The sequence below is a fragment of the Rhopalosiphum padi genome, chromosome 3 (genome assembly GCF_020882245.1).
Source record: "Rhopalosiphum padi isolate XX-2018 chromosome 3, ASM2088224v1, whole genome shotgun sequence".
Lineage (NCBI taxonomy): Eukaryota > Metazoa > Arthropoda > Insecta > Hemiptera > Aphididae > Rhopalosiphum > Rhopalosiphum padi.
The window spans coordinates 39,421,488-39,442,744 of record NC_083599.1 but is presented as its reverse complement, the minus strand read 5'-3'; the positions used below and the strand labels follow the sequence as shown (position 1 = coordinate 39,442,744).

At 25.4% G+C, this 21,257-nt stretch overlaps 3 protein-coding genes across 9 annotated transcripts; 2 read left to right on the top strand and 1 right to left on the bottom strand.

Moving 5' to 3' along the window:
• The first annotated feature begins 356 nt into the window (after positions 1-356).
• On the top strand, positions 357-3,012 carry LOC132927389 (uncharacterized). Its single transcript, XM_060991907.1, has 3 exons — positions 357-439; positions 497-753; positions 2,675-3,012. The coding sequence occupies exons 1-3, from the start codon at positions 387-389 to the stop codon at positions 2,944-2,946; spliced, it is 582 nt and encodes a 193-aa protein (XP_060847890.1). The 5' UTR covers positions 357-386; the 3' UTR covers positions 2,947-3,012.
• Positions 3,013-7,249: 4,237 nt separating this feature from the next.
• Positions 7,250-9,667, bottom strand: LOC132924288 (D-beta-hydroxybutyrate dehydrogenase, mitochondrial). Of its 5 annotated transcripts, none has more exons than XM_060988512.1 (6): positions 9,525-9,667; positions 8,772-8,868; positions 8,288-8,638; positions 8,078-8,230; positions 7,819-7,971; positions 7,250-7,758 (listed from the first exon to the last, which is right to left on the bottom strand). In XM_060988512.1, the coding sequence occupies exons 2-6, from the start codon at positions 8,851-8,853 to the stop codon at positions 7,367-7,369; spliced, it is 1,131 nt and encodes a 376-aa protein (XP_060844495.1). In that variant the 5' UTR covers positions 8,854-8,868; positions 9,525-9,667; the 3' UTR covers positions 7,250-7,366. The 5 variants fall into 5 exon arrangements, with proteins under 5 accessions (XP_060844495.1, XP_060844494.1, XP_060844496.1 ...); XM_060988511.1 differs by having other exon boundaries at positions 9,500-9,633; XM_060988513.1 differs by lacking the exon at positions 9,525-9,667 and adding an exon at positions 9,255-9,440.
• Positions 9,668-9,770: 103 nt separating this feature from the next.
• LOC132924287 (membrane-associated guanylate kinase, WW and PDZ domain-containing protein 1-like) lies at positions 9,771-19,678 on the top strand. Of its 3 annotated transcripts, none has more exons than XM_060988507.1 (17): positions 9,771-10,221; positions 11,110-11,301; positions 11,956-12,100; positions 12,573-12,763; positions 12,824-12,904; positions 12,987-13,184; positions 13,560-13,748; positions 14,236-14,507; positions 14,573-15,213; positions 15,280-15,424; positions 15,602-15,800; positions 16,578-16,703; positions 16,785-16,952; positions 17,021-17,061; positions 17,122-17,283; positions 17,891-18,035; positions 18,105-19,678. In XM_060988507.1, the coding sequence occupies exons 2-17, from the start codon at positions 11,259-11,261 to the stop codon at positions 18,239-18,241; spliced, it is 2,883 nt and encodes a 960-aa protein (XP_060844490.1). In that variant the 5' UTR covers positions 9,771-10,221; positions 11,110-11,258; the 3' UTR covers positions 18,242-19,678. The 3 variants fall into 3 exon arrangements, with proteins under 3 accessions (XP_060844490.1, XP_060844489.1, XP_060844491.1); XM_060988506.1 differs by having other exon boundaries at positions 12,561-12,763; XM_060988508.1 differs by having other exon boundaries at positions 9,772-10,221; positions 12,561-12,763; positions 18,153-19,678.
• Positions 19,679-21,257: the final 1,579 nt, after the last annotated feature.

The window sequence follows — 21,257 nt, the reverse complement described above, 5'->3', positions numbered from 1 at the left end:
ATTATAAATATATAATGATAACTAGAAATAAAGTATAATTTTAAAAAGAATTGAGAACAGTATACACGGAAAAAAATAAAATAATGTTTTAATTTAAATTAAAATATATTTATAATAATAGATTATGTATATGTTAATATTATTATTTTTTATTATTATAATTTGATTTATAATTACATTAAAAAAAATTTTACATATTTACTTACTGGCTAAACATAGTAGGTCAATATATAAATTTATAATAAACAGTAACAATAGTAATATAAACTAAGTTGTATAACATTTTAGCAGGTAACATATTAAATCGTTTTTTAAATCCAAATTAATTACTTGCACATTTATTTTTAAATATACATTAGGAGAGAAAATAATTAACAGACTTTAAAATGACTAAGCAACCACAAGGAGAAGACAAGAAAGTTACAGAAATGGGTTTTACGTAATTATATTTGAATTTTTGTTTGTGTGTCACTTAAATATATTGATCACTTTTTAGGCCAACTCCACGACCCGGTGGTTTTTTGAAGATCAAATTAGATGTAAAAGAAAAAAAGAATAAAGTACTCCAATTTGATCAATATCAAAATATCATAAGTCGAGTAGAGGATATGGAGAAGAATAAATTTAGAACTGAAAAGACTGTTGTTAAAAACCCAGTGCCTCCAACGATAACACCAATAAGAAATTTAAATTTGCCAAAAATTTCTCAGGAATCTTTGTTTGACAAATGTCTAATTGAGAATGAAGATAATGGTATAAATATATTTGTATAATATTAAAATAATAGAACTAATGCATAGTATATATAAACTATTTTTAGTTTTTACTGACAACTAAGCGAGTATAGTAATAAGTAAATTAAATAACTTTAACTTATATAAAAAAAATTTAAATTATTGTGTGATCCTAAGTTTTGTATATCGTGTGAAGTTCAAAATGACGGCTCAGGACTATGCGGTTTCTCTTGAATGTTAGTTTTTAGATACATTTTGAGTGTCTGATTAGTGAGTAGACTACGAGTATGAAGGAAAAAACACATCACATTATCATAGATATTTATAAATACATTTTTTCATTAAATACCTATGCTATAAACATTTTAAACGTTTTTATCTAGATTTTTTTATATAGGTACAATGTAACCGCCAGTGGCGTGTCAATGTGTCATACATATGTGCGATGTATGCAAATGCCACGGTCTCTCGGCTTGGGGGGCCCATTATTGCTCAACGTTCCACAAAAAAATAAAAATTAAATAAATACAGTTAGGTATGTACGAAAAAGTAAAAAAATTGTTTTCAACTTCAAATGGTTCTCGTTTTCTCAATCTGATATCAGTATATCATTGTTATAAAATATAAATTTATGTTTATCTATATTATTTAGAATAAAAATATGTAGGAGGGGGGCCTTTTTTAGTTTTGCACACAGGCCCATTTTCGGGATAAACCACCACTGGTAACCGCTATATAACAAATGTAATAATGCTTTGAAAAAAAATTCGTTAAATGGTTTTTATTAACAAATTAGATCTAGTTAATACTTTTGAAAAGTTAAAAATTATTACTTTTCTAAATATTCAAAAAAAAGCAAAAGAATGTTTAGGAAAAATGGAAATTTTTACACAAAACCCGTGTCTCATAAAATCGATTTTCTTTTTTTGATGTATTTAATTCTAAAATAAATAATTGTAGGTCCATACACATTTAAATATTCCAGCGAAACTTTAGTACCTATTATAATTATCTATACATGGTTTACATTTTTAATATTTATAGACATTTGATATTTTTATTTCAAATGTCGCCAATTTTGGTAGGTAATCATTATATTAATACGAGACATTTTTCTATGGGGGGAGCACATTATTTATATTTTTAGTAAATTAATTATAAATTATATATTAAATTAATTACCAACTGTCCGAATATTGTATAGGTATTTATTTAGTTTTTAAAATAATATCTATATTTAAATTAAAAAATTATTATTTCAAATTGCTTCTATAGTGCATTGATTAGGGGGGCATGTGTTCCTGTGTGGCTGTGTCTCCTCTGGATCCGTCACTGGTTCTACATAAGTAGCTTAAAGTATAACTGAAAATTCTAAAGAATACATTAAAATAATTATAATATTATAAATATTATATTTATATATAATGTATATATTAATATAATATATATTATAAAATACACTGGCAGAATAGCAGAATATTTTTTTATATAATATAGACATACAGACATTTTAAGAAAAAATTAATTCAAAATACAATAGGTATACATATAGTGAAATAAATTAAGAACTTAAGTAGCAATATAAATGTATATAATAATTTATAATATATTATACTTATAATAATACTTTTAGCGACTCAAAAATGATGTGCATACACCCGAGCTATGATGTAGGTGTAGGTACTGCAGTGGCGTAGCTGAAGGGGCATGGGTGTATGGCCCCTTTGGAATTTTTTATTGGTGATGTTTTAATCACGGTTATAGCCTAACTCCTCACGATATTTTGTGGCGTATAAGAATTTTTAAATAGCCCCCCTCCCCCTCAGATTGAGCTCTAGCTACACTCCAGGTACTGTATATCAGAACAGAACCTATTTAATTTTATATATATTTTTAAAAAATTCAACAATTTTAAAATCAATAAATTAATTTTTATGTAGGTGAAATGCAAAACGAGTACGAAAAATGGTTAGATGAAACTGCTCCAGCTAATGATACCAATCTCATGGATAATCTTGAAGAAGCGATAAATTTTATAGTACTTTTAGCATCCAAGCCAGAGGCAGACTCCAGCGATTTTGATGAAATGCAAGCTATTTCAGTAGTACAGTTTTTACGTACTATTAAAACACCTAATGGTGTATATGAGCCCAACAATATCCGATTGATGGAGTACATTGACAAAAAAGGCGAAGAATTTCATAAACAATAACCTATTTATAAATATACGACAAAAATTTACACACTCTAATAAAAATTTAGTATGTAAACATACAAATTTTGTTTTTCATTTTAATCAGTTCTAATATTTAACATTTTTTAAGACATGCCTGTGTATAAATATAAGTATATTGGTACTTAGGTATAATTTTAAAAATCGTCAAAAAAAATGTGTATTCTTAGGGAGTGTGTTGTATACAAAATATTTAAAACTGAAATGTTTTAAGTTAAAATTTAAATTAAAACACCGTGAAATAGCTTTGTACTATTATAATAACAGGTGTTGAGTCTTGAGTGTACCACTTAATTCAATTTCTTAACGATTTTTGTACGATTTTTGATAATCCTGAAATGTACTAAAACCAAAACATTTTTCCGTTTATGTTATTTGTCAGGCTCTTAAGTCTTAACTGTCTACTCTTAAGTTTTGTAAAATATTCACCACTTCTAATTACCTTAACCAAGAACCAAGGATGATATCATTACAGTTTTTAAAATAAGGAAGCACAAAGGATCAAATTAAATTCGTGGTCAATTACACTAATTACAGAGTTAAGACGCACGTTCCCAACTAGGTACTGAATAAAAAAAAATACGTTCACGTAAAAACAATGTTATCTTTAGTTTAAGACCAAAAGAGAAAAGAGGGTTTGTCATTATATTCATTTTATAATTTTAAATGGATAGGTACAAAATAGATAATTTTCCTCAAATTCTACAAAATTAAAAAAAACGTTGGATGAATTTGTTTTGAATGTGTGTCAGTGACGGATATGAGTAAGTCGATGGGGCAATCACCTTCCCCCCTTTGGGCCGTATTTTATATTATAAAATTGAGCTGAAAGCTGATATTTTTTTTTATTTTTGATTCTACTACTAACACATTAGATGGTGAAATAATGCAAATAATTAGCTTCCAATAAATTACAGGTTATATAAAAATAGCCAATAGGAAATTTAATTTTTTTTAATTCGTCCTCCCCTTGAGTGACTTCTGGATCCGCTAGTCGCTACTGATGTGCGTAACAAAATTCAGCAATACGAAAAATATAAATAGTTCACTGACATAGTGATCCCCAAGATGTTTAAATACTAGTATAGATAGGTACCTATATATATTTGTATCATGATGTTATTTAGTATCAAACAATAAAAAAAAAATGTCTACATTTTTTATTATTTTTAAGTTATTCATAACTTACATAATATACTCGAAAATTTATCAAAAAATAAAATTTAACTCAACAACATTAGCTACTTAACTTACAAAGTAGTATTATATTTATAAAGTATACACTCCGATCATTTTTGTTCCAATAGACTTTACAATCACAACTTTAAGCGGAAAACCCGTTTGGGTAACAACTTATAATGGTCACATTAGTCACATTCAGCCGAGTTATTTGACGACAATAATATAATTTATATCGAAGCAGGAAACCATCGTCGACCTCAATTATATTAAATGTATTCCTTAATTATAGTAAAAACAACTTACAAACAATTACAATTTATTACGACCACATAGAAAGTCACGTAGGTACATGTTCCTACTAATAATATCAAAGTACCTACTATAGTCTATAAGTATGGGCACATCAATAATCAACACTTAAACAGTCGTTACATACCACGATTACAGACATTCTAACTTCTAAGAATTTTTCTCAACTGCGCAAAGTGACAGTTAAATGATTGCAGTGTAAAAAAAGAAGACGGAGAGTTCTCCCACTCACACATCATACGTGTCACCAATTTATAGTGCTGATGACTAGTAAAGAATAGGTATGCACTTTTTGCTAACCGCTGTTTAAATAATCTCCAGTTTTTAAAATTTGGAATCAAATGTCAGAGAGTTAATATTATTTATTTTAATTAGATTATAAATTGAAAATATTTAATAATGAGGAGTAATTTATTATTATTATTATTCATGGGTGTCATCTTTTAGAGTAGTATACATTTTTCTATAAAAACCCATTTTCAAAGTTTAACATATAAGCACTTTTACTGCAATAAAAAGTAATGATAAATAGAAAAATACCATACATAAATATATTATTCTAATATCTTTACAATTGTCGCTGTACTTATAGAATCTAAAATTAAGGAAAACAAAACTTTTTATGCAAAACCAATTTATCAATTTTTGGTAAAAACCAATTATTATATATTCTTGCCCCAATTTGTATAGTAGTATTCTATAAATGATATAATTTAAGAAATAGTTTGAATCTTTATGATCCATTATAGGATAGGACTCAGCGATTCCTAATCCATGGGACGTAGCCCACTTGGGTATAATATATATTTAAAAGAATAGTATTACATATTTTTATTATATACCTAATAAAGTAATAAATATATATATGTGCTTATGTATATTGGTGGGGCTCAAAGATTTTTTTTACAAAATTGGTGGTCCACACAACTAAAAAGGTTGGGAACTGTTGGGATAAGTACCTAATTGATATTTTCACCTTTTTAATTTTTTTTTCTAATTTATTATTTGTACCATACATATTTATATCATTATTCTTGGATAAAACAAGAGTTTTAGCCTTTAGGAGTAATATCTACAAGGTTTCACATAACTTTTTATAAAAAAGGTTAGCACAATTGATAATTCTACAAATATTTGTATATACATCAAGTTTGAATTTTGAAGAAATTAGATACCTATTCACTAATAAAATGACTATTTTTATTTTTATTTTTTACTCAAAAAGTATTAATTTTAAAATTTTAAAATACAACACTGTTACTTAAACTATCATCGTTTATACTCAATAGAATTTTCAAAATATTTAAACTAATTTTCAGCCATTTGATTTTTTTAAAAATATTTTAGTGTTGATAAAAATGTTTAAGTTTGCTCAAAAATCTTGAAAATTTAATATCAGATATAACATAAGTTCTACTCATAGCAATTTAAAATTATTACAAATATATAGGTAAGTAAGATTTTTTTTTTATTAGCATATGAATTTCAAGTTTGAATGAAATTAGAATTTAATTGTTGTAATTCAAAAATATTAGTCATGAAACTTGAAAATTTTACATTTATTACTAAAGTTTATGACATTTTCAAAATATTTAAATTAATTTTAAGTTACTGTCTATTATATCACAAATATATTCACACTGTTCTATGGTTAGTAGTCTTCTAAATTGGTATTGGCTCAAAAGTTAATAACATAAATATATAATGATTTTATTTAAATATTAAATATACTATCAAGATGATTAAATATTAAAAATGTAATATATGAAATGTTTTTGGAATCTGTCATATTACTATATAGTAATGAAATTCATTATTTTGGTAGCAATATAAATGTATCATTAAATATAGTTATTAATATTGGCTGGTACTGACAAACCTTCTCCGTTCAGATTCATTTTCATATGCAATGGCCAATGATTTATTGTTATCACTTATCATTGAATTAAAATTTAATATACCTATTCGTCAAATTTATTTGATCACCCAATGACAAGGTATACACGATAGTTACTGTTCAGCAGACCCAGTGCTGGATCCCTGCCACGGGTGCTGTTGGTATAAGGGCGCTCTCAAGTATATGAAAAATATTGACCCTCCGGTAACTAATACTATGTAAGGGCACTACATTTTTATTAGCCCCAGGTGTCAAATGTACTAGATCCGGCACCTAAATATACTAAATAAGTATAATTTTATTATCTGTGGCCATATGCGTGTCCAAATCTTTTTTACAGGTCTTGCACAATCTTAATAAAAGAATATGAAACCAGATAAAGTAAAGAAATTAAATGCCTAATTTTGAAAAAAAAATCATTATTATTGTTATATTGTGATAACAAGAACAAAAATAAAATTAATAATTAACATTAGTATCCTTAATCGAATTATTTATCACATTTATACATATTTCATTAAATGTTGTAGGTTGTACAACAAGCATGTGCATGATCGGAATGATCCGTAAACATGCTTATGGCAATGGCATACATAAGGGAAAAGGGAGCTTTGGAGCAGATACCTCCCCACAACATAAATCTTTGGTGGCACACCTGATTATAATAATATTATTATTATAGTTATGTTTTTTTAACTTTCAATTACTTAATAAAATTGCATTTAATATTTGCATAATCTAAAAACTAAATTCAACATTATTCAATTTTTGTTAATTATTAATTTCCTATCTGTTTTTGAATTATTATATACATTGTATATTATACAATATAAAATATATATATATATATATCTTATTAAAGCAAAATACTAAAATATGCAAAAACACACAAAATATGCAAAATAAATTTATTATTTGAACTTACTATATTATTTTGAAATATTATATACTTATACATTACTATACTATGGTTTATTATTTATAGATAATATGAAAATGTTTGAATCTTATTTATTTAACATTTTCCGCAATATTATGAAACTGTGGTGTAGCCACAAATTGACGTACAACTTTATCTTTGAAATAATGTAAGCCTAACGATGATAGAGTCCAGGCAACAGCAAAATATATTCTATAACGCCAAGGTTCAGGTACATTATACTCAGCTTTGGGTTGGACTGCCCACAATGCATTATCCATCAGACAGTATATTTTATTAGTGCTTGGAATGGTTATTTCTGGAGGATTAATGTATGCATCAATCGTACTTAAGTAATTTTGATAGATTTGCATATAAGCACCATAATAAGCCAATTGCTCTTTATTCATATTATCGCACATGTCTTTAAAATCAATCGTTCTTTGTTCACCATTCATAATAGAGGAATGAAGATAAAACGATCCTTAAATTAAACATTTGCATTAAATTTTGTTTATTTTATCATTTAAAACTGTATTGCTACCTGGGGAAAATGTGATCATTTTTACACCATGATTTTCAAGCTCAACTCTTGAACCAATTGTCCATGCACGTACAGCAGCTTTTGTTGCACCATAAACAGATACTCCGGGGAGAGGGAGATAAGCACAATGACTAATTACATTTATCACACGACCTGCAGTAATTTAATTCATGTTTATACTAGAATTGTGTTATTTAATTAAATAAAGTATGAAATACAGTGAAAGTATAACCAAAATTATTATTTTAGAAACTTTTACTTTTGTCTTTGCGAAATATAGGCAATAACATTCCAGTTAACATTATTGGACCCAAAATATTAACTTCAAATTGCTGTTTTATCATTTTTGAAGTTTGCCATTCATATTCTGCCATTACCATCCGTGCTGCGTTATTGACTAATGCATGTAGTTCTAAAATTGGTTTGGTTTTTAAATTAGCTTTTTTAACTTTTTATCTTTTGTACATACCATATTTTAAACAAACTGTTTTGTCGTGTGAATCAATTATATCAATGTTTTGTTGAAGTAAATCATTAATAAAATTCACACCAGTCTTAATAGAATCAGTATCAGTTAAATCTAGTTGTCTAACAAACAATTTAATATTATTATTTTTAAGTGATAGTTGATGTAAGTATTTAGCACCTGGACTATTAGGATTCAAACAAAATGCAACTATTGCAATTCTACTTGGGACTATAAGTACTTTATTATTAAAAAATAGCAAATCGTGTATTTTACTTTTCTTTTGATTTTTATTAAAATGTTCGCCATTTAAATATCTCATAACTATTGAATATCCAAGACCTGTGTCACAACCTGTTATAACAATCAATGGAATTGAAGTTATTTTATCGCTAATATATTGTTGAGCATTGCCTTTCTGTCTTATTTTGTTTTTTTTCCTCAGAACTTTTGTTATCAAAGTTGTTACAGTAACTAAAGATATTACCAAACAACTTTTTATTAGAGAATGGTTTTTCACATTGATAATTTGAAATATTTCCATGATTGACATAATTGTTAGAACACATATACACTTTTTACACCTGTTAACAAATAAAAATTGTTCAACATATATTAATACCAATAATATATACATATGACACAAAAAAATATATTTTTTTAAATATTTTTTACACAAAAACAACTAGGTATCCAATAACTTAATATAAATTAATTATTACGGTTATAGAATATAAATAAGAAATTAAATTATAAACAAAAACTAAAGTAGACCTAAGACTTTGATACTATAGAGTAAAACAAATTTCCTGATCATTTTTTTTTTACTGTACAAATTAATTAACTTTCAAACATTTCAAAGGTACAGTTTAAAGTGTTAGTTTTATACAAAAATGTAAACATTGGTTTTATTAAAAAACAAACAAATCAATAATCATCTAATGTTATTACTGTTACTAGTTACAATCACTTTTTTCATTAATAGTTTTCTTTTCTTTTATATTTTCACTTTCACAATTACTATTAATTGATAATCACTAGTTAGTAGATAAACCGTTTTTTCTGCAATTATTAGAGTTAAACACATTCACATTTTTGACATTAAACAAAAAATAATTTTATATAATTATTATGTAGTAAAAACTTATAATTTTATCATTAAACATTATACGATTTCACTATACGGTAATAATAATAATTATACGATTTACATACCAATTATAATTTAGTTAAAACTTACAATATATTACTAATTATTTTTTAGGTATTATGATTATCTTTGTATGCTATTAAAATTAAATATTAATTGTTGACATTGTTGACAATGTTAATGTGAAATAAACAAAAGCGGTTAATGTTTATCACTTATTAGTGATTAGGATCAGGGGATGCCATGACGACATGACGTAGCTGCTGGCGCTGTGCGGTTGCTGACACCTGCTGGCACGTTCACCATGGTGACCACTGTTAATAGTGTTAATGTAGTCCGTGTTGCCCGACGGAGGCACTCCCCTCGTGTTATCGAAACCTAAATATTTTCGAACCGTACACGGCGAGTTGTGAGATTTGGTCCTGGTCGTTACATTTATTTCGTTCTGTAAATTTATTATTCCGTTTGTTAGTGTTTACTATTGCAAAGTTTTTTTTTATTAAATTGTCTTGATCCTTGCACACGCGCGCCCTCGCGCGTACACTCACGCACACACACACGCGAAACACAAACATACATACACACACACACACACACACGCGCGCACACATACACGGCCTTTCTGCCCTCGCACAAACCGTCAGTTTTTCGTTTATCGTTTATTCGACCCGTTAGACGCGACCCTAACATGTCCGTCCCTTGGTCGACGCGAATCCGTCATCGTTTCATTTCGGTGGTTTCATGTCGACGAGCGTAAGGAGATGCTGAAATCGCAAGAAATGAGTAAGTAGGTATCTACCGCATTAGCTGTTGTTGAATTATCGTGATTGTCACTCAAATAATGCACATTAGTTCGTACTCGTATCATGCGATGTACGGTGTATCGTACACCATACATATCATTATTTCCATACCGGAAGTACAGCGATAGAATTATGATGGCTTAACAACACTCGTATACTTTTGTACGTCGCAAAACTGTGTCTACTGCTTAGAGACAAAGTTTGTGTACAGTTGAGGGTTATAGTGTTATTTCAGTTATTTAATTAATTCTTACTGTTTTTATGATCACGTCATTTAATTTCAAATATGATAACCTATATTATAATATTATTTAGGAATTGTACACTTGATATACGTGTAAATATGAAAATCTTGTAGACATTATTTAGATTATGTAGGTAGGAATAATACAAAATTGTCAACTTATATTCAAATTTTCAATTCATTAGAATAAATAAATTTGTTGCCAAAATCAATGTCTTAAAAATTCAAGATGCACTTACAGTAATCATATTTAATTAAGGATATACGTACCATTACATGTAGATATTATATGCAAAAATACTACCATAATAACTAGGTAAACAATTTTCAGATAGGACAACATGATATAACTAACTATAACTTATAATATGAATTTAAAACCATTGTTAAATAAAAATTATACAATGAAACTTCCATATTACAAAGTCTTGAGGCAATAACTAAAAAATATACCTATTATAAGGAATTTTGTCAAACAGTTATATACATTTAGTTTTAATTTGGTTTAATTTTCAAAAATATTTTGAAAAACAAAAAATTCAATTTAATGAAACTTTCACTGTATTATGCCGGTTACTATTACTTTATCATGTATATTTTTTTTATACTAAGTTTTTTTGTTATTTAGATAATTATGTATTATTGAAATCCAGAATACAACTACACACTATTTTTTGAAGAATTGTTCAATAAATACTATGATTATAAATCATTATTAGTTTAAAAAATAGTGTTTTAATGATCAAATGAAACAATATATAATTAAATACCACGAACATGGATAACATGCAAGATAAGCTTCAACATCCAATGAACAACGGTAAGAATTATTATTTATTTGGTATAAATTATTGTAATAAAATATTGGATTCAATATTGTGTTATCAACTCTCTTGTTTATTTTACAAATAAGTAAATATAAAAATACTTTTTTAATGGTTATTTTCCATGTTTATATGATGATGTAAAAATAGTTTTACTGTTAGTATAAAAAAAAAAAACGGAGATCTGTATTCTGTGGATTTAAAACCAATTTATCATCATAATTCAAATACTATTTTTGCATGTTATTATAAGATATGAAAAAAAATGGTGATAACCATTTGTTGACTAAAAAAAATACATCCGTACAGCTGTTTGCTAAATTTATAGATTATGTAAATAAACTTAATTTTATTTAATTAAATATACTTGTATAGTTTTGAAATACAAACAAGTTTTTATTGTTTCTACATAATAATTTTTTGACCTCGAGTATTTATTTCTTATTTTAAAGTGAAGTTTTATGTGACACCTAATAAATATTATAATTTTAACGTATTTGACTAGGGTTCTGTCATAATTATTGATTAATTAATTTTATTGTTTTAGTATATGAATTGAATTGTACTCAATAATCGTATACTATTATGATTAAGTACAGATGATGTCCATTCTTATTTTTATAGTTAATTTATATTTGTGTTAATTTCAGAAGAATACTTAAACGGGCCTAGCACCAAAAATATTGCATATAATCATTCAAGAGATTCAACATTGTCTGATACTTTGGATTTAGGACCACTCCCACCAAAATGGGAAAAAGCCTATACCAAAAATGGTGAAGTTTATTTTATTGAGTAAGTATTCATTGTTTGCTATTATTAATGTTAAATGTACAACAAAGATAGGATATCAAGTACATTTTTTGAAATATTTTTCAATCTGAATATAATTTAATTTTTATAAATTTTCTCATAAATGTATAGAATAAATTCTTTTAATTACTTTGTACATTTTTACTGGTAAAAATTAAAAAACTTAATTTCATTTTTTTTTAATCTGTTTTTTTCTTTAAATGATTAGTTCAGTAACGTTAACATACTAGTTAACAATCATAAATGCTTACTTGTTAAGTATAACTTTTCAGTTAAACTACATATTAACTTTATTAAAAGTATAATATACCTATATATAAAGAATTAATGATCAATATAAATAAGATTCTAGATTTTTATAAATTAAAAAATGTATATTTCTATGATATATGGAGTATGTTGTTTTTGTTGTATTAATAGTGGGTTTTAATATTTATTATAGTCATAATTCTAGTACATCACACTGGTTAGATCCAAGGTTATCAAAGTTTCAAAAGAAACAATTAGAAGACTGTTCTGATGATGAACTACCCTATGGTTGGGAAAGAATTGATGATCCGCTTTATGGAACATATTATATTGATCATGTGAATAGACAAACACAATATGAAAATCCAGTGTTACAAGCTAAAAATGCTATACATGGTAAAATATATAACAAATTAATTTTTTTAACAATCAATAAAAATTCTATGTTCATTTAAGGAGATCAAATCAATGACGATCAAGATAATATTCCAAATTATACCTCAAATAGTTTTGAAAACATTAACTCGATAAAACAAGGTTTGGTTTTTTTCTTTTTATAATTTGAATATCTAAAGATTTTAAAGTTTAAAAATGAATTGTTATTATTTTTTTTTTTTAGATTCTGGTATTAGTAGCAATTTATTTACTACTAATCCACACAAACTAGTTGGAGAACGGATTCGTTCAACTCTTGTAAAATCAATTCGAGGATTAGGATTCACTATTGTTGGTGGAGACGATTCTAAAGAAGAATTTCTTCAAATAAAATCTGTTGTACCAAATGGACCAGCATGGTTAGAAGGAAAATTACAAACAGGTAGAATAAAACTAAAAAATATTGTTATACTGTCTTATTCAATTCATATTTTCAAGTGTCTTTTAAAACATAATTTTTAATAAATAAAAAAAAAAAGTAGGAAGTCCATTTTTTGATGTTGAATTGGCTATAAATTAATTTTATACTAAACTTTTATACTAATAGACTACTAACATACTTATATACTTATTATTATATAATTAATTATTATTTAATTTAGTTATTTATAGCATTATTTATCCATAGTTTATTAATAATATTACCATAAAAAAGTTGTTCCCAAAACTTTTTAACACTTGTCTGATTTATTATCACATATTTTGTATTTTATTATTTAAAAAAATATTAAAATTTGTGATATTTGTTTTTTTTTAGGAGATGTTCTAGTTTATGTCAATGATAAATGTGTACTTGGATATACACATCACGATATGGTTAGCGTATTTCAAGGAATAGTACCTGGTGAAACTGTTTGTTTAGATGTATGTAGAGGTTATCCTTTACCGTTTGATCCAAATGATCCAAATACAGAAGTTGTTACAACTGTTGCAGTTGGGAATTCTGGTAATTAAAATTATATTTTTAATTAAAAAATATAATATAATATAATATGCATAGATTAATTGATATAATTATTAGAATATATTTATATATACTTGTTATATTCTTATGCTTCGACTTTTATGTACAAAATAGTAAAAAAAATTGATATATTGTAGTAGGCTTCAAAATTCTTCCCTGTCCCTAATTACCAATATATGCTATTATACCTATGTTTAAAACAGTTAGAGTAAACAATATTTAGTCAAATAATTTCCATTGCTTCTTTACTTTTAAACTTTTAGTCATCACATTTTTAAAAGATTGTTTTGAATATAAAGTTTAAGTACAATTATTTTAATTTAAAATTATATATACAACAAACTATATAATTTTGTAATTATGATATTACCATGTAATACTATATAACATATAATTACATATAATACTTAATATTTGATTCATATTTTCTTTAAATGTTATTAATATTATTTTTTTTTTCAATTAATAGATCGGCAATTAGATGATCTATCTTATGTTGATAGAGAATTATACATGATGAAAGTTGATAACAGATCTACATCTAATGAATTATGTAATCAGTCTGTCAAATCTATGCCTGATTTGTATGCTTCTGAAGAAATTATGAGTATTGCAAGACCAAATAGTACAGATCTTATTTTAGAAGAACATATGCCTGCCCCATTATATCTAACAATGGCGATAGTGAAAGGCGCAATGGGTTTTGGATTTACTATTGCAGACAGTGCTCATGGACAAAAGGTTAATAATATTAATAAACATTATTAATACATCTAATATACTTGAATATTAATTATTTTTTATAGGTTAAAAAAATATTGGATAAACAAAGATGTCAAGAGTTGATGGAAGGTGATATTCTTATTGATATAAACAATATAATTGTGCGTAATATGTCTCATAATAAAGTAGTTCAAGTATTAAAAGACTGTCAAACCAATGAATCTGCTGCTATTACTATACAACGGTGTATTCTAAATTCACCAGATAAATTCCGTGTAAAAAACAAAAAAGGAGATATAAAAAACATATATAGAAGCAAAACTCCAACAATTGATTCATATGGTGATCGAACACACGAAGTCAATAGATCCAAAACACCAATCATTGATAATAGAACACAAGTTTCCAACATTCAAAATAACATACTTGAAAATGGATCATCTGATAGTTATGTGATGAATAATATGCCACTTGATGATTATTGTCATAGAGGTGATTCATGGATGCATGTAAGTTCACCATCAACCCAAATGTTTCTTCCTTCATCAATGTATAATGGAGTGATTGATCCTTCTACTGGACATTATATTAACCTACAGCCTGATCACTCTACTGGACTTTATATTAATTCACAATCTGATCATTATTCTAATCATTTATCTAAATCTATTCAAAGTATGAGTTTTGAACATTATGAAATGAATGCATCCAAAAACGAAGTGAGGTAAATATTATTTGATAGAATTATGATTTTGAAAAAGTATTAATTATTGACTACTTTATTTCTTAGGTATTTACATAACAACAATGAAATTAATGATATTGATCAAATGAATAATGAAAATATGAAACAAAATATCAGTTATGTTACACTTCAAAGACAAGAATGTGGTTTTGGATTTCGAATTGTTGGTGGAAAAGAAGAAGGCTCACAAGTAATTATTCAAAAACAAAAATTATAAGTGATAAATAATTTATATAGCTTAAAATAGAATTCTTTCCAAAACTTTTGAACTATTTAGTTAAATGTAAACAATCAGATAGAAAATTTTAATTTTTTTCCAATTAAAATTAAATTTGTATTTATTAACACTTACATTTAAATCTTTAAGGTATCAGTTGGCCATATTGTTCCTGAAGGATCTGCAGACTTAGATAGAAGAATAATGACTGGAGACGAAATAATAAGTATTGATGCTCAATCTACTATAAATACTTCTCATGATTATGTTATCAATTTGATGGGTCAAGCAGCTCGTAATGGTCGAGTAACATTGGGTATTCGGCATAAATCTAATTTAAAACCTAATTGTAAGTAAAACAACTACATAACTTACTTCACTATGCACTACTTATATCAGGGATGGCAAATCCACGGCATGAGAAAAATTAAAATATTTTTAGTATATATAATAAGTAAAAATATTTTGAGCATACAGTTTTTATCAGTCAATAATGATTATTCAATTTTATCTGTAAATAAAATAATAATATATAATATTGTGTTTAGTATGTTATCTACATTTATTGAGATTAATAAGCTACCTAAATTAACCTTTTTATGTTAATATATATTAATCGTACAATAAAATTATAATATTGAATATAATATATATGATATTTTTCATGGCATGTTCGAAAAAAAAAAGTAATCTTTGGTACGTAGTGTTCAAAAGGTTTGCCACCTCTGACTTGCATAGATAAGAAACAAAATCAGTTTAATAGTTTATAGATTAGTTATTGGAAGACATTTTTATGTGCGGAAGTTTTTAAAATTGTTTAAAACTAAAATTTTACAATACATTTTTTTTTTTTTTGAAATAGTTTAACTTTATAAAAATAATTGTAGTTACACTTACATTTTTTCTTCTCCACCCTTCCCCCACCCAACTAAAGTAAATATAACAGTTTTATTTTGAAATTATTTTTTAAATACTTCAGGTCTTACACTATTGACTATATAGTTATTTAATAGTTCAGTAGGTCATTGTTTTTTTTTCTATATTTATTGTTATTACTAAGTTATAATTCTGTAAATCAAGGGTAAAAATAAAGTAGTAACTTACATATACATGCTATAAATTATAGATATATCAAATTCTACTAAACAGCATCTTGATATTGAATATCCTTATGATGTAACATTAACTAAAAAAGATAAAGAAGGATTTGGATTTGTAGTCATTTCATCGTTAAACAAAGGACCCACTATAGGTAAGCAATCATTTTTAGATCCTATTATGTAAATAGTAAGTATTTTAATACATTTTTATTTCTATATAATCCATTTCATAGGTCGAATTATCGAAGGTAGTCCCGCCTTTAGAGATGGTCAAATTCATTTGGGAGATCATGTCCTTGCTGTAAACAATACTAATATTACTAACTTGTCTCATGGAGACATAGTAAACATGATCAAAGATTCTGGTTCGACAGTTACTTTAACCATTGGCACGCCTAATGGTAACCTATTTAATGCGCTTATAATGTTATTAAAATAATACATTTTTATGCATATATTCTGTTTTCAGATGATACTGCCAGTACAATTTCTCTTCCAATGTCAAACAAAGTATAAATATTTATTATAATTTTAATATACATATTATTAATGTATTTAATTAATACGTAGGATCAAGATTTAGAAGAAGAACAATATCATGCTGTTGAACTAACGAGAGGACCTCAAGGATTTGGGTTCAGTATAAGAGGTGGTCGTGAATTTCAAAATATGTCTTTATTTGTGTTGCAAATTGCGGAGAATGGACCTGCAGCTATGGATGGACGTTTAAGGGTATACAGAAAATATTTCTATAAGTTAATTTAAGAATAGATCACTAAAAAATTTTGATTTGGCATATTTTAGTCAAAAAGTATTGGGAAAAATTAATTTTTCCTAAGATTATCTTTATTTTTTTATTTTTAAGGACTAAATGATTCCGAAACACTTTTCATGACTGTCTTGTTATTTATGTTCACAACAACAATAGAAGGAATATAGCACCTAATGCTTTTGTTGGCACCTTTAACCTGTCAGAAGGTCTTACTATCTTTGATAAATATTTTTTATTGACAGATTACTACTGTATCCCACATATGTTTTTATTGTACGTTTAGAGATTGCCTTGAGAGTTCTGCCACTATTTCTATTTAAACATAAAGTATCTCGCTTCCTTGGCTTAGTAAGAACTAGACATTTTTTTATTTCTTGTTAGGTTATCATGTCTTGACTTTTCAAGTTTGTTCAACTGTTCCTTTTAGGTAAAAACTCCAAAATAAATCAACATCTCAGAAACAATTTTAGTTTAAACGAGTGTTTATACAATTAATTTATAATTTTTGTAGTATATAAATAATTTATTAAATAAATTAACACAATTTGTATGTTATAATTAATTTAGGTAGGAGATCATATTATAGAAATCAATGGAGTCAATACTAAAAATATGACACATGCTGAAGCCATAGAAATTATTCACAGTGGAGGGTCATGTGTACGTCTTCTTATTCGTCGGGGTACTAGAGTGCCACAACTGCCTTCTGAAGGTAATTTTTATGGCGAATTCAATACTAGGACGCAATAAAATTCAATTATGATGTATTTAAATTTTATAGAAGAAATGTTTACATCTGCTAATATGAATCAATCTGTGATTAATTTAGATAATAAAATGAATATGTCTCATTCTATATCCTCGCTACAGTCCAATTCGAGAGCCTACTGGGATACAAAGTATATGTGCTCAAACTAATTATCAGGAACTGTTCAAATTGATAATTATATTTTTAATTGTAAAGTTATTATAAACAACTATTTTTATTATTTATTTATTTTTATACTTTCGAAAAGTAAAATTAATACTATGTTATTATTAAAATTCATTCCATAATGTTTTAGATATAACTTCTTATTTTAAAACAAAAACTAAGAAAAAATTGTATTAACACGTGTATTTGATGTTATCAATTTTTATAAACATGATAACTTTTTTTTAAATACATTTCATAATATTTATGTTATTTAGCACCCATTTGTTAAATTTTCACATACTACACTTAACATCACTACTTAACTACATTTTTGAATCTCATTTTTTTCATCATTATTTTTTTCTTTTTTTAAGTTTTTAAGTAGTGATGTAAAATGCCATAGAGATGAATTCAAAATTAAACATTTTTTAAACTTTATAATATTTGGTGCTAAATTTAAATATCAGTTTTTCACGTGCCTAAATCGAATGCCATAATTTATTTCAATGTTTAATTTTTAGAACAGAACTGAGTAATTTGTACATAACATCTAAAAGATCTGTTGATAATATCTTTTATTTTCTAAAATCACTAAAACAATCAGATAGATTATTATATTATATCATTGAAATTAATTTCCATATAATACTTGTTCCGTGTTATTTATAGTTTATTAAGAATACTACACCAAATATTTTATCATAGAAACAAAACTCATGACATGTTATGAACAATAATTATGTATTATTATTATTTTTTTAATGTATTTAAATCAATACATTTTTAAAATTTATCATTTTTATCTCAAGTATTTGTTTATCAAATTATATTACTATTGTATTTCATTTTTTTTTTATCATTACTATAATTTATATTGTCAAGCATGTCCTCATAGAATGTAATATTTTACAAATAATAAAGATATGTATACATGGTTTTTTTTTTAATTTATTAAAACCAAAGTTAATTATGAATAATTTATTAGTGAAATATTTTAAGTTAAACATAATAGGTATAAATATAGTTAGCGACTGATTAGTGAATTTAAAAAATTTAAACACTGATAAATGAAGAATTTTATAAAAGGATTTACATTCTATTAAGTTTGTTATAAATATGATAAGTGTCTCAGCTAGAAATTGTATTAGTATAAATTATTTCATGATGTATATTATAAAAGATCTATAATGAATCATTCTTAATACTATGAATTAATATTATTAATGAATTCTTTAAAACTTTAATTATTATTATGTATTTAAGTTTAATTAATTGTTGACTTATTTTTAAGTCAAAGTAATAAACTATAATTTACCCTGGGGACCAATGGATCAGCATAATTTTGTTGCTAAATGTTTACTTTAAATTATATAATGATACATTTAGAGTGTGTGTTTGTAATATGAAAAAATAAATACAAATTTTCAGAAAATTAAAAATTGTGTAAATTGTATATACTTTAAAAAATAAGATTATCTATTGTTGAAACAATATTGAAAAACTGCATACATTTTTAACATATTTTTTTAATATTTTTGTTTGTTCAACTGTTGTAGTCATTCTTGACAAGTATTCAAAAGTAATAAAACTTATGTCTTATTACATAATTGAATATTATTTTTATACATATTCTAAATATATTTTTTTTGTATTTTTATATTTTAATTTATTTTTTGGGAAAAAAAGATATTTTCATTTATAAGTTATAAACTAGATAGTAGGCATTAAAACCTTAAAATTTAGTATAACAATAAACATGATAATAGTTTTTTGTTATTATCAAAATGAAAATGTATAACATCGATTAAACATAAAAGATAATAAAAAGTATATGAATGTAGGATGTAATAATAATTTTCTCAAAGTATATCAGTATACGAATACTTTTTTATTTTTTTATTTTTTTATAGTTATTAATATGCAAGATATTTTATCTTTTGCATATTATTTTATCAATTACAAAATGCATTGAATAGTTCTTAATTTTATACTGTTATATCTCATTATTTTCTAGTTGTGAATATTTTAATATATATATGTATACTCTGTCTGAATATGCCAACAACTAACTAAAATTATTTCTGTGCATCCACACCTGACACCTTATCTTAGTAGAACCAAATCATTCTCAATGTCGGCGTTGCGAGATAATATGCAAAATTGTCATGTCTCATTGGACAGAGTATAGTAATTTCATATATGATACTGCATTATCCAGCCCAAATACCAAGAGAGACAACACAATGTCAGTGTCAATAGTGTTATACTGCTCATACTATAGTTATAAATTTATAGTCTACTAATTAGTAATAGTAAACCTATAAATGTCATAATTAAATAAAACATATGTTAGAATTTTAGATATAATAATTTTAAAAATTTCAGAAATCATTAATTAAACAGTTGATTTCAAAAACTGATAAGTTCATGTTTTTTAAACTGTAAAAGTACATATTATTTATTATTAAGTATACAAGTACCTACAATAATTCTCAAAAATTACCAATGATTATAAAAATCTTGAAATCCATAAAAATTACCTGTAAACAGTAATACCATTCACATTAGTTTAAAGAACGGGTATTTTTGGCAGGGTATATATTATAATATGATAATGTTATATATTTATTTATTTAATTTAAATTTATTGATTATACTTGCATAAGTATTGGCTTGGTATCTTATTAGAAATGCATTGCTTAATTTTGTACATATCAATAGCGATAAATTTATTAAGATTTGTTTGTGACTCAAACACTATATCTTATATAAATATAAAACGATGAAATCTTCAATATTTAAGGTTGTTTCCAAAACTAGATCGTGACTAGTTTGTACTATGTACAAATCAAATAATAATAATAATGTTACTCAGAACTTACTGTTTACTATTTATACTATTGTATATCGAAAAAAAAAACTTGGAAATTTAATATAAGTTACTTATATCAAGTATTTATGAATAACAAGAACATTTATAAAATAATTAATTTAAAATTCTATTTGCAGTTTTAAAAA